Source organism: Miscanthus floridulus, unplaced genomic scaffold (assembly GCF_019320115.1).
Source record: "Miscanthus floridulus cultivar M001 unplaced genomic scaffold, ASM1932011v1 fs_787_1_2, whole genome shotgun sequence".
NCBI classification, from domain to species: domain Eukaryota; kingdom Viridiplantae; phylum Streptophyta; class Magnoliopsida; order Poales; family Poaceae; genus Miscanthus; species Miscanthus floridulus.
Window position 1 is genome coordinate 70,406 of NW_027097274.1, and position 22,481 is coordinate 92,886.

The following is a 22,481-nucleotide window of genomic DNA, read 5'->3' on the forward strand; positions in this document are numbered from 1 at the left end:
CGAAAGTTGTAGATCTCGAAAAGTATAGAACTTTGTAGTTAACAACTTTTTTATTTGAAATCATCTTAGTCAAAGAAACTATGTTTGAATTTCTGACATTTGATATTCGAATTTTTTAAACGACCTCGGATGGACAAACAGCAAAATCAAAAGTTGTAGATCTCGAAACGTTATACAACTTTGTAGTTTATAATTTTTTCATTTGAATTCGTTTAGGGTCTTAAACAATTAATTTAAATTCGGTTGAGGATAATATGAGAAGAAAGAAAATCTATTTTCAGTAAGTGTGAGGTGTAGTGGTTAGAGGAGTACCGCGTGAGGGGGAGGTCACGTGTTTGATTCCCGGCGGCCACGAAGCACGTGATTTCCGCACAAAAAAAAATGCCGTGACTTGCTATTTGTAGGGACGGCTGGCGAACAGCCCCTAAAAATCGACGATTTGTAGCAACGGTTTGGTAGGGGCGGCTAGCGAAACCGCCCCTATTAATGCCCATGAGCCGCACCTACAAATCGTGGCTTAATAGTGTTGGACCATATTGCTCTTGTATGGGTATTTGGCTAGGCTAGAGAGTAATTGCTTTCTTAATATGTAATAGCCTCGTAAATAAGAGGATTAGTTACCCAAGGAACCAATCTCTTTCACCACTTTCATTTCCTAGGGTTAGCTAAGTGCAACTGCAAAGTGCTTAGCAAAAGATAGACCCGAGAGAGAATTTGCGTGGAATTCATCTCACTTATCCCCTCTCTTTGAATTTCTTATTTTTGTTCTTTTTTGGAAAATAGGTCAGCCCGGTTTTGAAAAAGGGCTAGGTTGGTTTGGCATACCTCCTGGCTGGTTTTACTAATTTTTAGGTCAAGAACCAAACATACCCTAGTTTTTTTGTTTGGCTAGGTTAATCCCACCTCTGATCTCTTAACTTAAGCACGTGATGTGCAAGAAAAAAAAGAATAAGAAGAATGTGTCACGATCGTCCCACCAATATTCCTTGTAACCTCGGATTTTGATTTCTTCACTGTCTTGTCAGCCGCCGCCTCACACTCGAGCCTACGTAGACGAGAAACACGAAAGGACAAGCAAAAGATGAAGTTACGTGCTGGGCCGATTTCACTAATAAGCCTGACACCATGGCATCTAAAAAACGGCCCAATTGCTCCAGCCAAGTGGGCAATCTAAAGAGAGAATTCAACCTCCTATTAATATTGATATAGGCAAGTATTGAAGAGATCAAATTAGTGCATCAAAAAGTGCTACCAGCTAATTAAGGAACATAGCTCTGTTCACTTGGCTTATAAGCCGTACTTTTTCAACCAACGAACAGTATTTTTCTCTCACAACAAATCAGCCAACAGTACTTTCAGTCATGGCTTCATGGCTTATCAGCCAAACGAACAGGTAGATAAGCATACAATCACAGTTTGGCAACCCCAACGATCCCAGGATTTGCCTGGCCGACCAAGATCCCAGGATTTACCATGTATAGTAGTTGTCATCCTGCTCAAATTCCTCCAGTGGTCAGAACTTTAGTAGCCAGCGATTCTCTACATCTTTTTAGTTGCATTTAATTTCGAATCTACTTGGAACTTTTTCCAGAAATTATCACAGAAAATAGCATCAATTCGATTTGAATCAGTGAGATTCCATGCTAAAGATGCTTCACAGAATTCTAGCTTGGCCAATGGACTAAGAAGATTAGAAGAGGTTGATGGTTCAAGTCACTCAGCCATCACATTAGGAAAGAGACCATATTTTCTACTAGCCGGCAAGTCCTAACCAAAAGACAGAAAAGAAATGTCTGTACAAGCTGCTGTTGCCGCACCAACAGAACACCGAGTAAGATCTGCAGCAAGTCTGAATCTTTCGTCTCAGGGGATCCATCTCACTCTGCATTCTAAGCTGGAAACTACCAAGGATAATACCTACCTCCTCCAGAAATGCAATTTACTTCCAATCTCTACAGTACAAAATGCAATGACCTCCAGAAATGCAATGTCCTTCCTATCTCTACCAACCAGCCCCACCCACACCGCGTTCCTCCAATGCTCACCGCTAGTCCAAGACCGAGTTCTTGGCCATGAGGATCTGCTGTGCTCTCATCAGGAGTTAGGACTGAAACCTCGCGGACGGTCCCAACTCTCTTCGATCACTGCTTATCTCGAATTCACTTGAGCTTGCCTTAGACTCACTGTCTGCGTTACTGCTGTGGGCCCTCCGGCTCCGACGGTCCTTCACAGGATCAAAACACAAGATTCAGACTTATTGCACACAAAAAAAGCAGTATGTTTGTATCAGGGGGGTTAAAGCATGAGTACAACCTCCCGCGACGGGACATCTTCTGCCTCGAGCATCCGAACAACCTGCCCCATAGTGGGTCTTTTCTCAGAGTCTGGGTCAACACACCGCAGTGCCACTAGAAGGGCACGCTTCAGAGCCCGAGTGGTAGGTTTCAACTCCATGTCAGGATCCACCACTTCCTCAGCTCTTCTCGTGCCAACCATCATTTTGAGCCACTCAACCAGATGCACCTGCAAAGTGCCCATGTTGTAGCCGATTAACAATCAGAGTTGACAAGGCATTGTTGCTTCTACAAAATTAAAAAAAATTACACTTGCCACAAGGGATACTAAGCATAAATGCAAGATAGCCATACTCTTGAAAACTGAAATATATTGTTGCCCATAGTAGGTAGATGCTGCTTTTCTGTGAAACAGATGGTCTCTGGTAGTCTGGTACAGGCTGTTTCAGCAAGCATGATATGACAGCAGATACTCACCTCATTAGCAGGCCGACCATAGTCAACTGGATCCCTCCCAGTTACTGATTCCAGTAGTAGCACCCCGAAACTGTAGACATCGCTCCTCTCATTTAACAGACCTGTGTTGGCATATTCAGGGGCCACATACCTGAAACAGTAGCAAAAAAAAAGGTGAATGGTTCTTTCCATGTGACGCACCACAAAGTTTCCTTTGTAATACCGCATGCTCCAGTTAGTGAAGCAAGATACTACAAAATGAAAGAATATCAAGCAAACAACATACCCGAAAGTTCCCATAACTCGAGTGTAGAAGTTAAGTCCTGCTCCCAGTTATCACTTAGTTATCTGTGCTTAATTATGTTTCTGCTATTAAGGCCTTGGGCAGCACAAGTGACTGTGCAAGTACCCAGGCAGTTAGCTGTTTAGTTAATGCTCTAATGAGCCATCAATGTAATCAATGTGCTACTTATCTCCTATATATGAAAGAGCAGTCGCCTGGGTGTGTAATCCCTGGCTGAGTAAAAACACTCTGTACCTCCAACAATTGGTACCAGAGCCTAGGTTAGACACCTCTCTCTCATCTTCTACTCGAGCCCTCTTCCCTGCTTTCTTATCCATGGCCTCGACATCTTCTGAGCGCCGAAGGAAGGCTGCCAAGGGCGTCAGCGATGCGGAGGACTCCTCTGGCCGGGCCGCGCGCTTGAAAGCTGCAGAGGAGGCAGCTGCGCAGGCGGTCCAGGCGGCGCGGCAGGCGGCGGCGGCTGCAGAGGAGGCGGCAAGGACCGCGCGGGTGCTGAGGGAGGAGATTGCAGCAGAGAAGGAAGAAGAGGAGCTGGAGTATGAAGAAGAAGAGGAGGAGGTCAAGAGCCCGCGCCGGAGGTCTCCATCTCCGCCAGTCCGCAGGCGTGGCCGCGGTGGCGGGCGTCGGGAGTCGCCTGTGTACGATAGGGTCGTATACAGGGACTCGGGCAGCAGCACGAACTGGCCGATGCTGTCCAAGACGAACTACCACGAATGGAGCCAAGAGATGAAACTGCGAATGCAGGCCCGCGATCTGTGGGACGCAGTTGAAGGAGAGCGGGTCTCGTTCCGCGACGACCGGCGGGCTATGGAGGCGATTGTCGCAGCGGTTCCCAAGGAGATGGGGATTCCGCTCATCGACAAGCGGACGGCGAAGGAGGCGTGGGACGCCATAGCTGCTGCGCGCATCGGCGTGGACAGGGTCCGCCGCGCGACGCTGCAACGCATCCGCCGCGACTGGGAGAACATCAGTGTCAAGCCAGGAGAGAGCGTCGAAGATTTTGCCTTCCGCCTCTCAACTCTGCATCGACAGCTTGTCCTTCATGGTGATCAGGACATCGATGAGAGGCGTGTGGTGGAGAAGTATCTGCGTACAGTACCGTCGAAGTATGCGCAGATTGTGGTTGCTATTGAGCAGTTTCTGGACTTTGACATGCTCACGCTTGAGGAAGCCACTGGGAGGCTCAAGGCTGTTGATGACCGTGAAGAGCAAGCGCCTACCGAGCCAATCACCGTCGGCGGCAAGCTCATGTATACTGAGGAGCAATGGCGCGCACGCTGGAAGAAGGAGAAGAAGGGCAGCGGGGATGATTCTGCTGGCTCTAGTTCAAAGAATCAGCGCGGCGGCGGCCAAGGCGGCGGTGGTGGCCGCGGTCGCGGCGGCTGGCGAGGAAAGGGCCGTGGCGGCGGCCGCGATGGTGGACGCTGTGGCGATACCTGCCACAATTGTGGCCAGGAGGGCCACTGGGCAAGAGACTGCCCTCATCCACGCCGAGACAGAGATGGTGACCGTGATGGTGGCGGTGACCGTGGCAGCGGACGGGGCAGAGGCCGTCGTGGCGGCGGCCGCGGTGGCAATCAAGGCCAGCACGCTGGTGGCCGAGGGGGGCGCAGGCGGCGGTGACGGCGGCCACAATGGCCGTGTGCAGTATGCAGAATGCGAGGATGATGGGGCTCTGTTTCTGGCGCATGGGCTCGTTGATCTTGATAAGTGCGCGCCGGCATACACCTATGCTGCTCAAGAGGTGAATCTGGAAGAACCAAAAGCCCGCGCCTTCCTTGGTGCCAATGGCGATGAAGAAAAGGCAGATGTGTGGTACCTTGATTCAGGAGCTACACACCATATGACTGGACGGCGTGAGCTCTTTTCTGACTTGAACACGGACGTGCGAGGCACGGTCCGATTTGGAGATGCGTCCAAGGTTGACATCAAAGGCATCGGTTCGATTGCTTTCGAAGGAAGAACTGGTGAGCATAGGGTGCTGCAGGGTGTGTACTATATACCAGCCCTGAAGAATTCCATTATCAGTCTGGGTCAGCTTGACGAGACTGGTTCCAAGGTGGAGATATATCACGACGTGTTACGTATCTGGGAACACACTGGCCGTTTGATTGCCAAGGTGAAGAGAGGGGCTAACAGATTGTACACACTCCAACTTCATGCAGTCCAGCCACTTTGTCTTGCAGCATGCAGAGGAGATGTAGCGTGGCAGTGGCATGAGAGGATGGGGCATTTGAATTTTGATGCACTCCGCAGACTTGGGAAGGAGGAGATGGCGCGCGGTGTCCCGGTTATTGACCATGTGGAGCAGGTGTGTGACACCTGTGTCACCACCAAAATGAGAAGGCGCCCGTTCCCAGCTGCAACACAGTACCGTGCCAAACAGCCCCTTGAGCTGGTGCACGGCGATCTTTGCGGACCAGTGACACCTGCAACACCTGGAGGGAATCGATATTTCCTGCTGCTCGTCGATGACGCTAGCCGTTTCATGTGGGCAGCGCTCATACCAAGCAAGGATGCAGCAGCAGAAGCCATCAAGCGCATCAAACTGAGCGCAGAGGCGGAAAGTGGTCAGAAAATCAGGGTGCTTCGCACCGATAATGGAGGAGAATTCACAGTTGCTGATTTCGCTACCTACTGCGCAGAACAAGGCATTAAGAGGCACTTCAGTGCTCCTCACTCACCTCAGCAGAATGGGGTAGTTGAACGGCGCAATCAGTCAGTAGTGGCCATGGCAAGGGCACTGCTTAAGCAGAGGGGCCTGCCAGCTCGGTTTTGGGGGGAGGCTGTGATGACAGCAGTCCACATACTGAACCGATCACCGACACGTGCGTTGAAGGGGATCACCCCATATGAGGCCTGGCATGGACGTTCACCAACTCTGGGACACATGAAAGTGTTTGGGTGTGTGGCATACACAAGGAAGCTCAGTCAGCTGCGCAAACTTGATGACCGCGGCGAGGCCGGCGTGTTTATTGGTTATGCAGAAGGAGCTAAGGCATATAGGGTGTTTGAGCCTGTGAGCGGGCGTGTCAGGATCAGCCGTGATGTTGTATTTGATGAAGAACATGGCTGGGATTGGTCCTCGCCGGAATCTGGGCCATCAGCTGTGAACAGCAGTGAATTCACAGTTGAGTATGTCTGGTCAGAGGAGGTGAGCGAACCAGCACCGCCGTCGTCGCCTCTGCTCCCGGATTCACCAAGAACACCCGCATCAAACAGCCCAATTGGAGTTGAAGGAGTAGAGGGCTCCGCATCAACTCATCCTCAAGCTAATTCTGCTCCAGCGGCACTGGAAGTGTCACCACCGCCACCAAGTTCTCAGATTGAGCATGCCACGCCTCTGGAGGATGATGATGATCGACTGGATGCTTATCACGAGGATGAACCACTTCGCTACAGAACTGTCAGCAATATCATTGGCCAGCAGCCCACACCGCCACCTGCAACTCGCCTGTTCGCAGAGCTGCATCTAACGCACTCTGGCGAACCAACTTCGCATACTGAAGCCAAGAGAGATCCAGCGTGGTGCGCAGCAATGAAAGAAGAGCTGCGATCAGTAGAGAGAAACAAGACCTGGGAGCTTGTGAAGCCTCCTGCTGGTCACCGTCCAATCACCCTGAAGTGGGTGTTCAAATTGAAGAAGGACGAACACGGTAATGTTATCAAACACAAAGCCAGACTTGTCGCTCGTGGCTTTGTCCAGCAAGAAGGCGTGGATTATGATGATGCTTTCGCCCCTGTCGCACGCATGGAATCCGTTCGAGTCTTGTTGGCTCTGGCGGCACAGGAGGGTTGGTCTGTTCATCAGATGGACGTCAAGTCCGCATTTCTGAATGGAGACCTCAACGAGGAGGTATATGTGCATCAGCCGCCTGGCTTTGTTGTTGCTGGACAAGAAGACAAGGTGTATCGCTTGCGCAAAGCTCTGTATGGCCTACGGCAAGCACCAAGAGCATGGAATGCAAAGCTTGATTCAACATTGAAAAAGAAAGGTTTCAGACAAAGCAACCATGAAGCTGCAATCTATAGGCGAGGTTCTGGAAACTCTCTGTTGCTTGTCGGTGTGTATGTGGATGATTTGATCATCACAGGGGCCAAAGAGCAGGATGTTGAAAGCTTCAAGGCTGAAATGAAAGCAACATTTGAGATGAGTGACCTCGGGCTCTTAAGCTTCTATCTGGGCATTGAAGTACAGCAGAACACCGATGGCATCACCCTTAGACAGACTCACTATGCCAAAAGGATACTGGAATTGGGTGGTATGGTGGACTGCAACCCAGCAGCCACTCCTATGGAGGAAAGGCTAAGATTGAGCAAGAAGAGTACAGCCAAGGAAGTTGATCCAACACAGTACAGGCAGCTGGTTGGAAGCCTGCGATATTTGGTTCATACTCGACCTGACTTGGCATTTGCAGTCGGGTTTGTGAGTAGATTTCTGGAGAGGCCCACCATAGAGCATCAGCAGGCAGTGAAGCGTATCCTTCGGTATGTGGCAGGCAGTCTGGAGTATGGCCTGCACTTCACCAAGGCATCCAGTGAAGCCAGATTTATTGGCTACTGTGACTCAGACTTGGCTGGAGATATTGACTCAAGCAAGAGCACTACAGGTTGTCTATTTTTCCTAGGCAACAATCTGGTCAGTTGGCAGTCCATTAAACAAAGAGTGGTTGCCTTATCTAGCTGTGAAGCAGAGTATGTTGCCATGACTACTGCTGCAACACAAGCTCTGTGGCTGTCCAGGTTACTTGCTGAATTGTTGGGAAAGAAAGTGGAAGTAGTAGAGCTGCGAGTGGATAACAAATCAGCAATAGCACTTGCAAAGAACCCTGTCTTTCATGACAGAAGCAAGCATATAAGAATCAAACAACACTTCATCAGAGATTGTGTTGAAGAAGGCAGCATCAAGACTGAGTTCGTCGCCACAAATGATCAACTGGCAGACATTCTGACTAAGGCCTTAGGCAAGGCCAAGTTTGAAGACATGAGAAGCAAGATTGGGATCATGAAGATCAAGGATGGGGGAAGCAGGTCTTAGGGGGAGAACTGTAGAAGTTAAGTCCTGCTCCCAGTTATCACTTAGTTATCTGTGCTTAATTATGTTTCTGCTATTAAGGCCTTGGGCAGCACAAGTGACTGTGCAAGTACCCAGGCAGTTAGCTGTTTAGTTAATGCTCTAATGAGCCATCAATGTAATCAATGTGCTACTTATCTCCTATATATGAAAGAGCAGTCGCCTGGGTGTGTAATCCCTGGCTGAGTAAAAACACTCTGTACCTCCAACATCGAGTTGTGATATGGCTCTTCCCTGCACCCAAGAGCTTGGCCAATCCAAAATCAGAAAGCTTGCCATTGAATTCTTCATCAATTAGGATATTACTAGATTTGATATCACGGTGCACAACTTTTGGTTCTATGGCTTCATGTAAATAAGCAAGCCTGTAGTATATTGCTAATTATAAAAATGCCTTACATAACAAAGCATAAGCATAAAAACAGAGGAAAAATATTGAATGGTCCACTTCTTACGCCTTAGCAATTCCAAGAACGATTTTCATCCGGGCTTCCCAAGTAAGAACACCATGCTGACGCATTGCACCATGAAGCCACTGCTCTAAATTTCCATTATTCACATACTCATACACAAGCATCCTGGAGTAAGAGCATATGATGAGGACAACACTCAAAAAGATTACAAGACCATATACGATGTATGAAACAGATAGATTTCCATGGTTTACATTAACCACCGGAAGTGCTGAATGTAGATAGAGAATGCATATAAACATTAACAGCATCTAAGTTATTTTTAATACTCAAACTAAAATCCAGTGTTCTCATTCAAAAATGTCTAACGACCAAGCATCGTTGCCCGCTATTAGCAGCTAAAACCAAGGAGAGGAGCATGATCCTGCTCTCTTCAATTCACATATACTGAATAAAAAACACTGTTGAAGACTAAAATGCATATCTTAAGCACCAAATGAGAATTTTCTTGTAAAGAAATAGTAATCAGGGTATCACAACTTTATAGTTCCAAAAATCATGTAAACATGTGATAGCAGGTAATACAGTGCAGCAGTACATATGATTAACTGGGTGGCCTGGGTCTTGTGGATTTGACACTGCCTGCCTGGACAAATGACTCCTATCACCCACATACGGTGGAATTTAGTTCATGGAGTCCATGCCTCTCACTGGCAGCAATGGCCAGCAAGGCTTCACTAGTCACTAGAAGCCTTTGAACCATGCTACAAACACCAAAACTGCCAGCGATGTGACATCATCAGTGCTGGATTCATCGATAAAGCAGATAACAAGTGCCCTATTAAATGGTTGGTTTGAGTTCATAGTGCCTAGAACAGCGCTACAGACAAAATGCATCTTTTCATCTGAAATGACAGATTAAAAGTTATATATGGCATCAACCCAACTCTCCTGTAAACTTTCTGTTTTGCTTATCTACCAAATTAGTTTCCTTCAATGAAGTTCTCCTGGATTTTCTCTGAGATTCATGGATTGTTGTGTCCACACTCCACAGGGCACATGAAAAGCACATGGGCACAATTTGAGACCCATCTAAAATTCCATTTCAAATTATTTAGATTCCACAAAAGCACTAATGGGTACAAACTAGTTGTGTAGAATATTGCTTTGTCGTTACTTTTATATATGTGCAATATGCAATTATGCATGGCTGATTGTCTTTTGCAAGGTGTAATTAGAACTTACTTCCGCACGAAGCCCTGTGTTACGATTAATGACTGGACATGGATGGAGTGGAGGAAGAAAGTGCAGGAGACAAAGGGTTTGACGGCACTGAGTATTTAACAGGGACGTATAACAGAATGAAACAGGGTAATTAAGCTGTGCCAAAATAGTAATCTGAGCCAGCACAGCCATATGTTGGCAAAATGATTTGCCAATGGTGCTATAGAGGCAATATTGCCCGGTGATTATGATCTAATGGATAATATATCATGAGCTGAAATTGGAATAGTTCAATGAATGTACTAGGGCAGATGCATTCTCAAAGTCAGATGAACTGTTAGATTTTTTTCAGGGTTTAAAGTTCAAGATTTTATCATGAAACTAGAATGCGATTATATATGTATCAGTAGTCATCTTATTCAGGCACATATGTATGGCAGCCGAGCTGATACAAAATCTATCCATCAGTCAGTGCAATTGATCAGAAATCAGCTTCACCTATGTATTCCCTCGACGCAATATCCAAGAAGGCGGACAAGATTCTTATGCCTGACATGTCCAATTGCCTCAACTTCAACCCTGAACTCCTTTTCTGCTTGACCCCTACAATGACATATCAAACACTATCAGTATGCTGAGACCATCAAATACGGCAGAACAATATTACAAGTCCGATATGGAAGGTGTCCTTTTAGGTTAAAAATAAACTCCAGATGTTCTTACATGTTATTAAGGAGCTTCTTTATTGCAACATCAGTACCATTTATGAGGCGACCACGGTAAACAACTCCATACCCACCTTCCCCAATGACATTCTCCTTAGAAAACCGATTCGTCGAGTGCTCCAAATCCCTCAAAGTAAACCAATGGCCCCAACCCAGGTGCGAGAACTCTGGGAGACCAACCAACGGCGACGCGGAAATGGTCGCATACTGAGCATACTGCCTCCTCGCATTGCCCGAGCTACCTTCGTCGCCAGAGTACGAGCTCCCAGCCCTTTCGCACTGGTACGCCGCGGAGCTGCACTGGCTCAGATTATCAGCATCGCTCGACTTGCTCCTAACCAGGTGCGCCAGCATTTTCCCCGAATCCTTCTCGGCGTAGTGCTTCTCCTGCACCTGCACGGCCAGCGCGTGATGGCTTTCCTGTGCGCGGAGGTTGTGGACAACGGCGGCGTGCTGCTCCCGCACCTCGTCCACCGCAATCTCCTTGGAGACGTCCGGGATTTGGGACACCGGAATCTTATCGCAGCAGGGCTTGTTGTTGCCCGGCTTCTTGTTCCTCCGTTGTACGGACCAGAAGCACATGAAACCGAGGACGATCAGGATTAGCGCCCAGATACAGATGCCAATCACAACCCATAGCCGCAGGCCGAACGGCGGCGTCCTGGAAGATAGCTCTGCCCTCAGGATTTCACCCGCGGACATCTTCGTTATTCCTCAGCAACCTACAGAGACAATAGCAGCGGTAATGCGATGTCAGCTTCGCACTCCGCCGAAGAAGACAATGGATACAAGCGCACCCGGCATAGCATTATCACCCCTATAAATTTCGCAGAAAAAATGGAAGCTAGCAGGTATTAGCTGCGATTGGGTCAGATCCGAACACGAGTAGCTCGCATTTAGGTTTGGAGTGCGAGTGCGAGTGCTCCTTTTCCCACGGCAGGAAGGAAAGCGGAGGAAATGGGCGGGCGTACGCGTACCTGGTGGATGCTCGTCGGTGGTCGCCAGCGAAGCGGCCGACGAAGACCTGGCGAAGGGGCGGCGCGCTCGCGGCTCGCCCAGTCGCCGCCGCCAGCCCCCACTAGAAGAGGAAGAGAGAGCGAGCGAGAGTGAACGGGAGAAAGGGGAAAAAAACAAAAAAGAGAGGGAGGAGCGAGCGCGGACTCACAAAAATCCTCAAGCCGTTGCCCCACAGTGGGAGTGGCAACGTACGGAGTTCTCCCCGTCGGGGCCACCCACGCCTAGATCGACGGCTACAGATTACAAGACTCGTCAAACTTCAGTTATTGAGGTTTCGCGTACCCTTACCCGACTTTGGTCCGCTTATTTTTTTATTCGAAATAGTATTTTTCTCTCATAAATTTCTTTAGCATTCCTCCAAACCATCTAAATTTCAATCTCTTCGGAACACGCTTCCTACGATCCACGAGTTTGGAAATGAGGTGCCTCTCGATCCATCAAGCTTCATTAATCAAGCATTTTTTTCTGAGTTTTTGACGGTTGAAGCGATTGAAAATGATATGCTTTTACAGTTGATGAAGTGTGAATAGGTGTAAATGCGCATTGCTCTCTTCTTTGGTAGGGTTTTTCTCTCTAGAGTCTAAACTTGGAGAAAGATTACAAGGCAAGTCAGACTGCTAGGCACGGGTGATACAAAATGGTTGGATGGTAATAGTCGGGTCATAGATGACAGAGACACGGTTTAGCATGGAGAGATAACAATGGTCCCGTTCGTTGGTCTGAAACTTTGCTGAAACTGGCTGAAAAACACTGTTCCGGCTGAATTGTTGTGAGAGAAAAACACTGTTCCGGCTAAAAAAAAGCCAAACAAGTCAAATGTGGGGTAAGCCGAACAAGACTAATGCATACTTAATCAGAGATAATCAGAAGTAAACAAGAAGATTTGATCTAATTTCTTTGGCACCAAATAAAAAGGAAAGTCATCCAATTAATCAGGCTCAAAAGAGAAAAACGCATAAGATCATTAAAAGGAGTCCTTGAAAATACTAGCTCACACCATTTTAGGTAGAGTAGCTTAAAAGCAGAAGTGCCACCGGCGAGTAAGGTTGGTGTTGTACTTTGTAACTTCTCAAGGGCATCATGCACACCATCTAGAGTAACCTTTAACTCTTCAAGTACTAATTGTACTACCCTGCGTGTGCTTCTTTCGCTTCCTCCATTTCAAGCTATATATTAGGTTTTAAACTCCTTCCCTTTGTTGTGTTAGTATCGGCGAGAAAAGATGGTGACGATAGGCAAGCCAATTTCGAAGGGGGGAAGACAATGCTAGAATTCGTTGGTGGGGGGGGGGGGGGGGGGGGGGGGGGGGGGAGGGGAGATGAGGCAACACTACTTTTTGAAAAAGCAAGCGAACATACATGTATTGTGGCGAAAATTAAACCACACGAAGAAATAGAACAAAACAATTACAGAAGTTTGGTTTACGTGGCTGAAATACTTAACATAAACACCTCCTCTGTTGAGGTTTTCATTTAATGCACTTTTGTGAGTGGGTGCTAGTAATGGTATCCTTCTTTGTGGCAAACTATATTGTGGAGAAATTGACACTTCTGCTATGAAACATGTAGTTACGCATTGATGATAACATATGTTAATCTATGAGTGATTACATGTCCATGGAATCGTATTTAATTAATAATCAGCCATGATAAAATATTTTCATAAAATGTTATGAGATATGGAGAAGTTGAGTATCAAGGCAGTCCTAAGTTAAATCATGTGCACTACTGGAAACAGAGACTTTGCCGAGTGCAAAATTTTTTGTCGAGTGTTAAAAATCGGGCACTCGGCAAAGAATTGCACTCGGTAAAAAAAATGCACTCGGCAAAAGGACTTCTTTGCCGAGTGCCAGACTCTCGGCAAAAGCGCGGCACTCGGCATAGGATGACCCGCGTAATGGTGGTCGGCCACGTCCTTCTTTGCCGTGTGCCTGCTGTTAGGCACTCGGCAAAGATTTTATTTTATTTTTTTTAAAATTTCTTTGCTGAATGTCCCAGATCTGATACTCAGCAAAGATTTAAATTTTTTTAAAAAATTTCTTTGCCGAGTGTCCCAGATCTGGCACTCGGCAAAATTATTTTTTTAAAAAAAAATACTTTGCCGAGTGCCCCTAGCACGGCACTCGACAAAGATTTTTTTTAAAAAATACTTTGCCGAGTGCCCCTGGCACGGCATTCGGCAAAGATTTAATTTTGTTTTAAATGTCTTTGCCGAGTGCCCTGTGAAGGCACTCGGCAAAGAGGAAATTTTTTAAAAAAATCAAAACCCTCTTTGCCGAGTGCCTTATTCGTGGCACTCGGCAAAGACCCCCTTTGCCGAGTGCCATGCCCCGGCACTCGGCAAAGTTTTTTTTAAAGGGGGCATGGCACTCAGCAAAGGGGATCTTTACCGAGTGCCATGAATAAGGCACTCGACAAAGAGGGTTTTGATTTTTTTTTTAAAAAAAATCTCTTTGCCGAGTGCTTTCACAGGGCACTCGGCAAAGATATTTTTAAAAAAAATTAAATATTTGCCGAGTGCCGTGCTAGGGGCACTCGGCAAAGTATTTTTTAAAAAAAATAAAAAAAATTCTTTGCCGAGTGCCGTGCCAGGGGCACTCGGCAAAGTATTTTTCAAAAAAAAACAATTTTGCCGAGTGCCAGATCTGGGACACTCGGCAAAGAAATTTTTAAAAAATATTTAAATCTTTGCCGAGTGCTAGATCTGGGACACTCGGCAAAGAATTTTTTTTAAAAAAATAAAATCTTTGCCAAGTGCATCCCTGATCCGGCACTCGGCAAAGGGCGTTTGTAGGACTTAACCAAATTCGGCCGGCGGGCAGTCAAACCGATAGCCAGCCAGCCCACGCCCCCGCCGCCCCCGCCCCCGCGCCACGCACCGCGCCCACGCCGCCACCGCTCGCGCGCCAGCACCGCCCACGCTGCCCGCGCCACCCACGCGCCAGCGCCATCCGCACTGCCCACGCTGCCCGCGCCTTGTCCCCGGCCGCCCCAGACCGGCCCTAACCCGGCCGGCCCTACCCCGGCCCCGTTCCCGACTCCGACCACGACGCCGCCCGACCCCGATGCCACCCGCCCCTACCCCGGCGCCCATCAGGTATGCCTTCTCTTGTTGTTGTCGTGGTAGTGATAGTTGTAGTAGTATTAGTTGTACTAGTAGTGCTAGTGGTAGTAGTAGTAGTATTAGAAGTAGTGGTAGTAGTAGTACAACTAGTGGTAGTAGTAGTAGTAGAATTAGTGGTAGTAGTAGTAGAAGTAGTGGTAGTAGTAGTAGCAATAGTGGAAGTAGTAGTAGAAGTAGTGGTACTACTTGAATATATTCTTCTGCATGGATTGATATCCAAATTATATGGCTTCTCTTGAGACATATGTGCTTGTCGGCCATCGTGCCGCTATTTTTTGTAGGTTTTGGAAACCTCACCGTGCAGGGGAGGTTCTGTCGAATTTTTTTAAATGACAGTATTTTGTTCCATTTTTATAGAGAAGAGCCTGTCGAAGCCGAGTTGGAGTTCCCGTCGCCGTGCCGGTCTGCCTGCACCGCGCCGCCTCGCCACTGCACCGACCCGCCATGGCCCCGCTAGCCTGACTCTGCCGCCACCCTAGGTATAACCCATCTTTTCATATCATGGTCGTAGATCGCGTAACCTAGTTAGGTGTCTCCTGTTTGAAAGAGATACGGTTGGAGGTGTGCAGATCTTTGCATATCTATGACCATATCTGTTTTGGATTGTCCACGTTTTTTGGACAGCCCGTGGATGCGTAGATGGGTTAGTTTTCATGGTCTGCTCTGGTCCAAGACAGAGTTTCGGCATCACCTCCCTGTTGTTCTCCGGATACGCACTCTTCTTTGGTAGGACGTGTATCTGGAGAATAGCGGAGAGGTGCTACCGAAATTCTATCTCGGATAGGAGTAGAGCATGGAAACTAACCTCATCTACGCATCCGCGGGTGGGATTAGGACCTATCCTCACCTATTAGATAGTAGGAACACCATGTAGATGCAATTGATGGTTATATTACTCGCTGATACATATGTTAGAGGATGGATGACCATCAGTGGATGTACACGGGCTGAAGAAGTCAGAGTGATTACACCACGGAATGGATGAACAAGACCGATGCTTTCTTGAACAGTGCATTTGGCAAGGCTGCTAAAGGACATTGCCTAGTTTTGTGTCCCTGCAGCAAATGTGGAAATAGGAGGAGGGTAAACAAGGTAGAAATGGGTAAATATCTTGTCAAGAATGGATTTATGCTGGACTATACCCGGTGGGTCCACCATGTGAAGCCCATCGTATGAGAGAGGAGGTGGTGAGACCACGGGTGGAGGCTTTTGATGTTGATGCCGGGTACCAGACATGTTAGATGACTTTCACCAAGGACAGTTCGATGAGGGACGTGAGAAGGAGGAGATGGAGGTAGCCGCACAGGCGTTCTACGACATGATGGACTCGGCACAGAAACCCCTTCACGATCGGTCAACGGTGTCTCAACTGGATGCCATTGGACGCTTAATGGGGTTGAAGTCTGAGTTAAACTTGAGTTGACCTAGCTTCGATAAGATGTTGGCCGTGATTGGGACCCTGCTTCTGGAGGGCCACTATCGAGTTCATAAACCCGGGGTCCCCCGAGGACCGTCTTCCACGCCCGGGCTTGGCCTAGGAAAACAACATATATTTCATGGGCCGGCCCAAAAAACTAAAACACAGCGGGCCAGAAGGGAAGACCGGTCGTCGACCAAAAGGTCTACCCTTAAGAATAGGCACCCGCTCGTCAACTTCTTCGGCCCCACCTCTCTGACCAGAGCACTCACTTCAGGCACTAGCCGTCTCCAAGCAGTCTCTCCAATCGGAAGGCTTGGCCCAAAACGCTGCCCACGACTCCGACCCCACAACTCCGACCCCACGACCGGGGCTCGTGGGGAGCCTGCTCACCGCTCTTCTTCGACCGACGCACTAAGAGCCGACTGGAGTCATCTAATCAGGGGCTCCCCGTTCAGAAGGAACCAGAAGACGTGCGGAGAAAGGCAAGGCATGGCTCATAAGTCAAAACCACTGTACCAGGGACCATACCCTACACAAAACAGTGCTCTGCAGCCACCCTGACACAAAGTATTGTAGGGGCCACTCGAAACTCCCATATGGTAAGCCCCCCCCCCCCCCCCGAGTGTCTTTGGACATCGATCGCGGTATGAGTTCCAGGATTTGCCATACCGGGTGAACATAGCGCGGCTCCTCACATGCCACTAGGCATCTAGAAGCATTTGCAGGTACCCGCATCCATCCTTCCTGAAGAAGATAGCTCGACCCCCCATGCACATCTAATGTCCTACAGCGACATCGATAGTATTGGGGGGCTTCAACCATTATCCAGTTTTCATCACCGTAGGCAGCAAGGCTTAGAAATATCTGTACTCTCTCCCTCTCACCTGTAAAAGACATCCCCTTCATCTATAAAAGGGGATGCGCTCCCTCCAACGAGGGGAGATTGACTTCACAAAGCTCAGACTCACTAGATCGACATCAACCCCTTACAACCACAGGACCACCAAGTTCCGACCGCAACCCTTCCGGTTGGAGCCATCCAAACCTCTTGTATACCCCCTCCTTTCTCCTTCTTGTTTGTAACCCCACAACAGACTTTGAGCACCTGGGCTTAGGAATAAAGTCACCGACTGACCCCGACTGGACGTAGGGCACGTTGCCTAAACCAGTATAAATTATGTGTCATTGAGTGCTAGGCCACCTCCGATCACAACATACAGCAAAACTACAAATATTTACTAGTTGGTCACTTTCTACACCGACAGTTGGTGCCATCCATGGCGAAGACGCTATACGTTCAACACCTTTTGATCATCGGATGGCCCATTTTTCTGCCACACCTGCCGTGGTGGGCTCGGGCGATATGATTCGCTTTGGCCCGCTGGAGTTCCCTGCACTCTCGCCCGCCAGGATGCGGGTTCCACCCGTCTTCGAGCCATCCCAGGCCTTCCGCTTTGGGAGCCTGGACTTCATCGCCGACTGGCTCAGCGTACTCTACCTCCGCGAGGAAGCTCGTGACCCGGCACCCATCGAAGGGATGTCCTCCATCGACTCTGGGACGCGCAACTTTGATGGCGCAGCATCTGCGCTTCATTCCAAGCAAACTCTCTGCTCAAACCCTGCTGTGAGTAATATACATGTTGTTATTTACTTACTACGCTCTATCTTTCGCCAAATATCCGGTGGGTTACCGTTGTCCCCGTCGCAGCCGCCATATGGCCGGTTCCCCTATGGCCTCGCGTATTCTGTGGATGCATATGCCTGGGGACTCCAAAAGGTGCTGGCGCCGCACCCTCTCATGTCTGAGTTTGTGGGGATGGCGAGCTATGCTCCTACCTATTTCCTCGACATCATGGATGACGATGTCGAGAGCGACGGCTCCAGCATCGGCGACGTGGCACCTAGCCATCGTCGGTCCTAGGAATACACTGTGGCGGACGAACTAGAACGGCCGCTAGGGGTAACGGAGTCCTTTCGAACACACGCCCTGTCGGGCCCTCATGCGGTGACCCCCGAGCTCAGACATGAGCATGGGGAAGATCTACGACGACAGTGGCCTCATTAGCCACCAACTGCACCAACGCGCTCGGCACTCCACACTGCGCCCCGTGCATATAGACCTGCGAGCGGCGCTCAGGGTTGCGCCCGTCAGCCCCAACGCAACGCTCTGATTTGGGGGACTGACCCCCCATAGTTTGCTTGGGCCAGTTAGAACGTTGCCGCCGCGGCAATGCTCCTGCGTGACCTACCCAAGCCGAACGACCCTTGCGGACGGGCAATCCACTAGAACCTCCGGGCACTATTAGAGACCGCCGCTGTTCAACAGGCGGAGTACTCCGTATCACGACGCCGACTTGTGACCTCGCTCCCTGTCTGGGGAACAGGGACGCAGCAGATGGGACACTACACCCTATCATCGTCTCAACCACCGATTACGGCACAAGAAGCCGCAATCACTCCTCATCTTGACTTGATGACCGCCCCATGCCGACCACCTATCTACGCGTGGCTCGGGCCGAACCAAGATGCACGCAGTGTCGACCAAAGTCCCAGCCCTGATAGTCTAGAACCACGGACCTTTGTCCAACACCCCCAGCAAGCGCCTTTTCTACCGTGCTTCAATGGGGGCCACGACAAAGGTAAGGCCAAGCGCTAGGATCAAGATGAGGGCCCCTCCATGCAGAGGGGAAAAAAGAACAAAAAGGATCGTCGCCAACCGGCTAACTTCGCGTTGGTCGCCGCGGTCGATCACATGGGCACGCAGCCCTAGCAAAACCCTCCGGGCCACTTCCACGATCTCATGGAGAGCCCGTGCACCAACCACAACTATCCTGTCAACCATCTCTACAAGGACTGCTAGCTCCTCAGGCGCCTGCTAAGGTAGGCCGGTAGGCCAAAGGAAGAAAAGGCGAGGAGGCAGCGACTGAAGAAGGGGGCGCGGTGGACAAGGATCCATACGACTAGAGCATGAAGGGATCCGACCGAAAGCCTACCGACTGAAGGACAATGACGACGACGCTCTCTCTAACGACCTTGGAACTGCTATGTCTTTTCTTCTTTTTCTAAGTTTCAGTCTTACCTTTACTTAGCGAACGCTCCTATAAGAGCACCCTAACCCGAACACTTTTTGGCTCGAGGCGCTCGGGGGCTCCACTTGGGGGCTCTACTACCCCTTTGTTTTTTGTTTTTACCTTAAGTACTCTTTTGGTTTTGTATGAAGAAACTCCTTCCTACCTGAACAAAAGGGTAGTTTGTTCCTTTGTTTTACCTTATGTAACTTTGCTTGGGAACATTCCGATTGATCGCACCCCGCCTTTTCCTATGGCTACGACCGGCCAAGCCTCGCGGGCCATGTCCCGGGCTCACAAAGTTGCGACCTATGGAACAAACGAGTAGGTACAAGATAGAAAAAAAATTAAAACAAAATTATGCTAAGGGAGAACTAAGGAACAGAAGGGAACAAGCTTCCCCGAACGGTGCAACTCCATCACAAAAACAAAAACTGATTGCAGTCATTAAAACACACACATGAATGTTTTACACAGGGGTTCCCCCCCCATGAACTTAAACTTCTTACATTTACTAACTACTTGTATTTAAAAAGGTATTAAACCGACCCGACGGCATCTGCTGATGGCGCGACCGACGAAGGCATGGGCTGCTTGCTCTCCGGCAGCATGATGTTTGGCTCAATTAGGACCGAGGCGACGTTACCCCCCGAACCAGGCTCTGTGGTATCTACAGGCTCAGAGGCATCCTCTCCATGCATGCTTTGGGCTATGTCCTGACGGTGAACATCCATCACCCACTCGGTGGAGACCTGCTCTGACACCAACCGCGCGTGCGGCAGTAGGCTTACCCCGATTGACTAGAAGTCCTCCATACTTAGGCCTTCAGCATACCCGCCATAGATAGTGGCAAAGTCCAGGTTCGGGTGGTACGTCGCCACTGAGGTCAGCACCCCTGATGCTCCATAAAATAGCCCGCTCCTGACAAGGTCCTTGACCACGTCCGGGACCTCCACCAGCTGAACCGTGGGCGCGCTGGTACTTGGCGCTGACCCGAAGACTTCTGAGACGATGAGCTGGGTAGCATTGTGAATCTAACCAAGCTCCCCCTCGAGAGCACGTTGCTCTTCACAGGACTTGGCCAGCTCCTCGACATTCCGGCTAAAGTTCGCCTTAGTCGTCTCTAGGTCTCACTCCAGCGCCTTCACCTTTTCTCCAAGCTCTGCGAGAAGGGCGACAAGCTCAGAAACAGGATGGGGGGAAAGGAATCAACACCACAAGAAAACAAAAAGGTATGCACCGACGCGAAAGGCCTCAAGGGTGGAGAGATCCTCTACCTGCCGAGCCACCTGCTCGCGCAGCCGGGCACTCGCGTCCTCCATCCCTATCACCTGGTCCCAGAGCATGAGCACCTCCTGATCCGCCTCCGACCAGGCCCTCTACTCTGCCTCTAGGGCCTTCTATGCTGACTTCAGGGCGGCTCGCTCTGGCTCAAGGGCTGCCAAGGCCTCTTGGAGCGCTGCCTCGGTGCTCACCAAGGATGTGCATAGCCCCGCCTCAGTCTCCGCCTAGCAGACCTTTGCTGCCTCGAGCCCTTGCTCGGAAGTAGTCGCCCGCTCTGCCGCACGCTGCTCCTCCGCCTGTGCTGCGGCCACCTCGGACCTAGGACTCGCGGTAAGCAAACTCCACCCTACGCTCAAGCTCGGCCATCTAGGCGTGTTTCGCTCGGAGGAAGTGAGACTTGTGGGACGACACCTTCCTTATTTCCTGTGGAAAACAGGCGTTATAAAAACAACCGATGAAAGATTCAAAGGGCAAGGAGGTACCAGAAACACACCTCCATGGCAAGCTGCAGGTTGACCTCAACCAGCTGCCGAGCAAACTGAGCCTGCTTTCGGGTGCTCTCTAGCTTCACGGACAGCTCGGTGAGCTCAGACACCAGGGCATGCCCTTGTCCACCAAAAATTTCCTAGAGCTGGTGCTCCCGGGAATCCTAGAGGACAAACCTTGCCTTCGACGGGTCCCTAGGGAAGGGCCACTCCAAGTCACCCGCCGATGAACCGCCGGAGGGCCCAGCCTCCAACCGGACCACCGCCAGCTCCCACGGCGACACTGGTGGATCCGCCATGGTATTCGCCTCATCGTTAGATGGGATCTCCACCACCATGTTCACATGAGACGCCGCCTGGCATCCCAACTCTGTTCCGACCATGCTTTCCTCCTATGACTTCAGCTCCAACAGTAGGGATGGGGCGTGCAGCCCTCCACCTGACGCGGTGGGGAGCTCGCCCCCCCATCTCCTCCACCATGACCGGCGGAGGAGGGCCGCAAGGGTTACCTCCGCCACCGGCATCGGGATCACCGCCAACAATGTCACCGCCGCTATCATGTTACCTGTAGCTGCCCTGGGGGACACCACCCCCGGGAGGGAAGGTTTCGCCGCTGCCACCCTGTTGCCCCCCTCGCTCGCCACAACGCGCTGCAGAGTGGGCCTCCAAACCTCCTACACGGAGGCCGGAGCGATGCTCAACCCCAGTATCCCCCGGCCACTGACAAAAATCGTGGTAAGCCACACTCCAAAAAGACTCGACCACCAAAAGTCGAAGAAGCAACAAAAGAAAGCATACCGGGTGGCGAGTGGCACTACTCTGAAGACAGGCTCCGACAACAACGGGCCCATAGGACGAGGACCGCTCCCAGACTACGACCCACACCCCCTCACTTTAGACGGGGTCAGAGTCATCCCAACCCGCTCCTGCCCGGCCTACGAGTCGCTACAACCTCCGGTTCGGGGCTCCCCAACTAGAGCAGCGGGCGGGGCATCCCCCGACTGCGAGTCGCACGTCGACCAAACGCTAGTCTACCCCTCGAACCACCCGGACTGATCGGCCGCACCCACGGTAGGTGGGGCCTTCTCTAGCCACAAGTTTAGTGTTGGCACCGGTCTTGTCGCCGCACATTCGCCGGGCCGCCCCTCGGATTGCCTAGCTCGTCCGGCCACGTCCGCCACAGGCAACGACGGAACTGGCAACGCCATCGAGGGGTGTGGTGACCGCGTCCGCTTCACCGCTCGCTCGCCAATGGTGTCTGTGCTAGCCGCATGCTTCCTCAATGTAGGAACCTCCGTGCACCGCGTGGCCTCCTGCTCCTCACCAGCAGACATCGCCACAGGGTCACGACGCACCGCCAAGGTCGCAACGACCTCCCAACTCTCCTCCTCGTTGGAGAAGTGAAAGGTCCTAATGGCTAGAGGGGGGGTGAATAGCCTAATAAAAATTTCTACAACAACACTTAACCAAATGGTTAGACAATTATAAGGCGAAGCAAGTGTTGTGCTAGCCTACTCAAAATGCAAGCCACCTACCACAATTCTAGTTTAGATAGTGTCAATTCACACAAGAGCAATGACACTACCCTATGTTA

At 50.1% G+C, this 22,481-nt stretch overlaps 1 protein-coding gene across 3 annotated transcripts; it reads right to left on the bottom strand.

Moving 5' to 3' along the window:
• Positions 1-1,690: 1,690 nt before the first annotated feature.
• On the bottom strand, positions 1,691-11,607 carry LOC136533118 (probable receptor-like protein kinase At2g42960). Of its 3 annotated transcripts, XM_066525681.1 has the most exons (9): positions 11,468-11,607; positions 10,489-11,212; positions 10,264-10,368; positions 8,584-8,706; positions 8,339-8,493; positions 3,037-3,052; positions 2,772-2,901; positions 2,314-2,523; positions 1,691-2,224 (listed from the first exon to the last, which is right to left on the bottom strand). In XM_066525681.1, the coding sequence occupies exons 2-9, from the start codon at positions 11,190-11,192 to the stop codon at positions 2,102-2,104; spliced, it is 1,566 nt and encodes a 521-aa protein (XP_066381778.1). In that variant the 5' UTR covers positions 11,193-11,212; positions 11,468-11,607; the 3' UTR covers positions 1,691-2,101. The 3 variants fall into 3 exon arrangements, with proteins under 3 accessions (XP_066381778.1, XP_066381779.1, XP_066381780.1); XM_066525682.1 differs by lacking the exon at positions 3,037-3,052 and having other exon boundaries at positions 8,332-8,493; XM_066525683.1 differs by lacking the exons at positions 3,037-3,052; positions 8,339-8,493.
• Between the last annotated feature and the right edge of the window lie 10,874 nt (positions 11,608-22,481).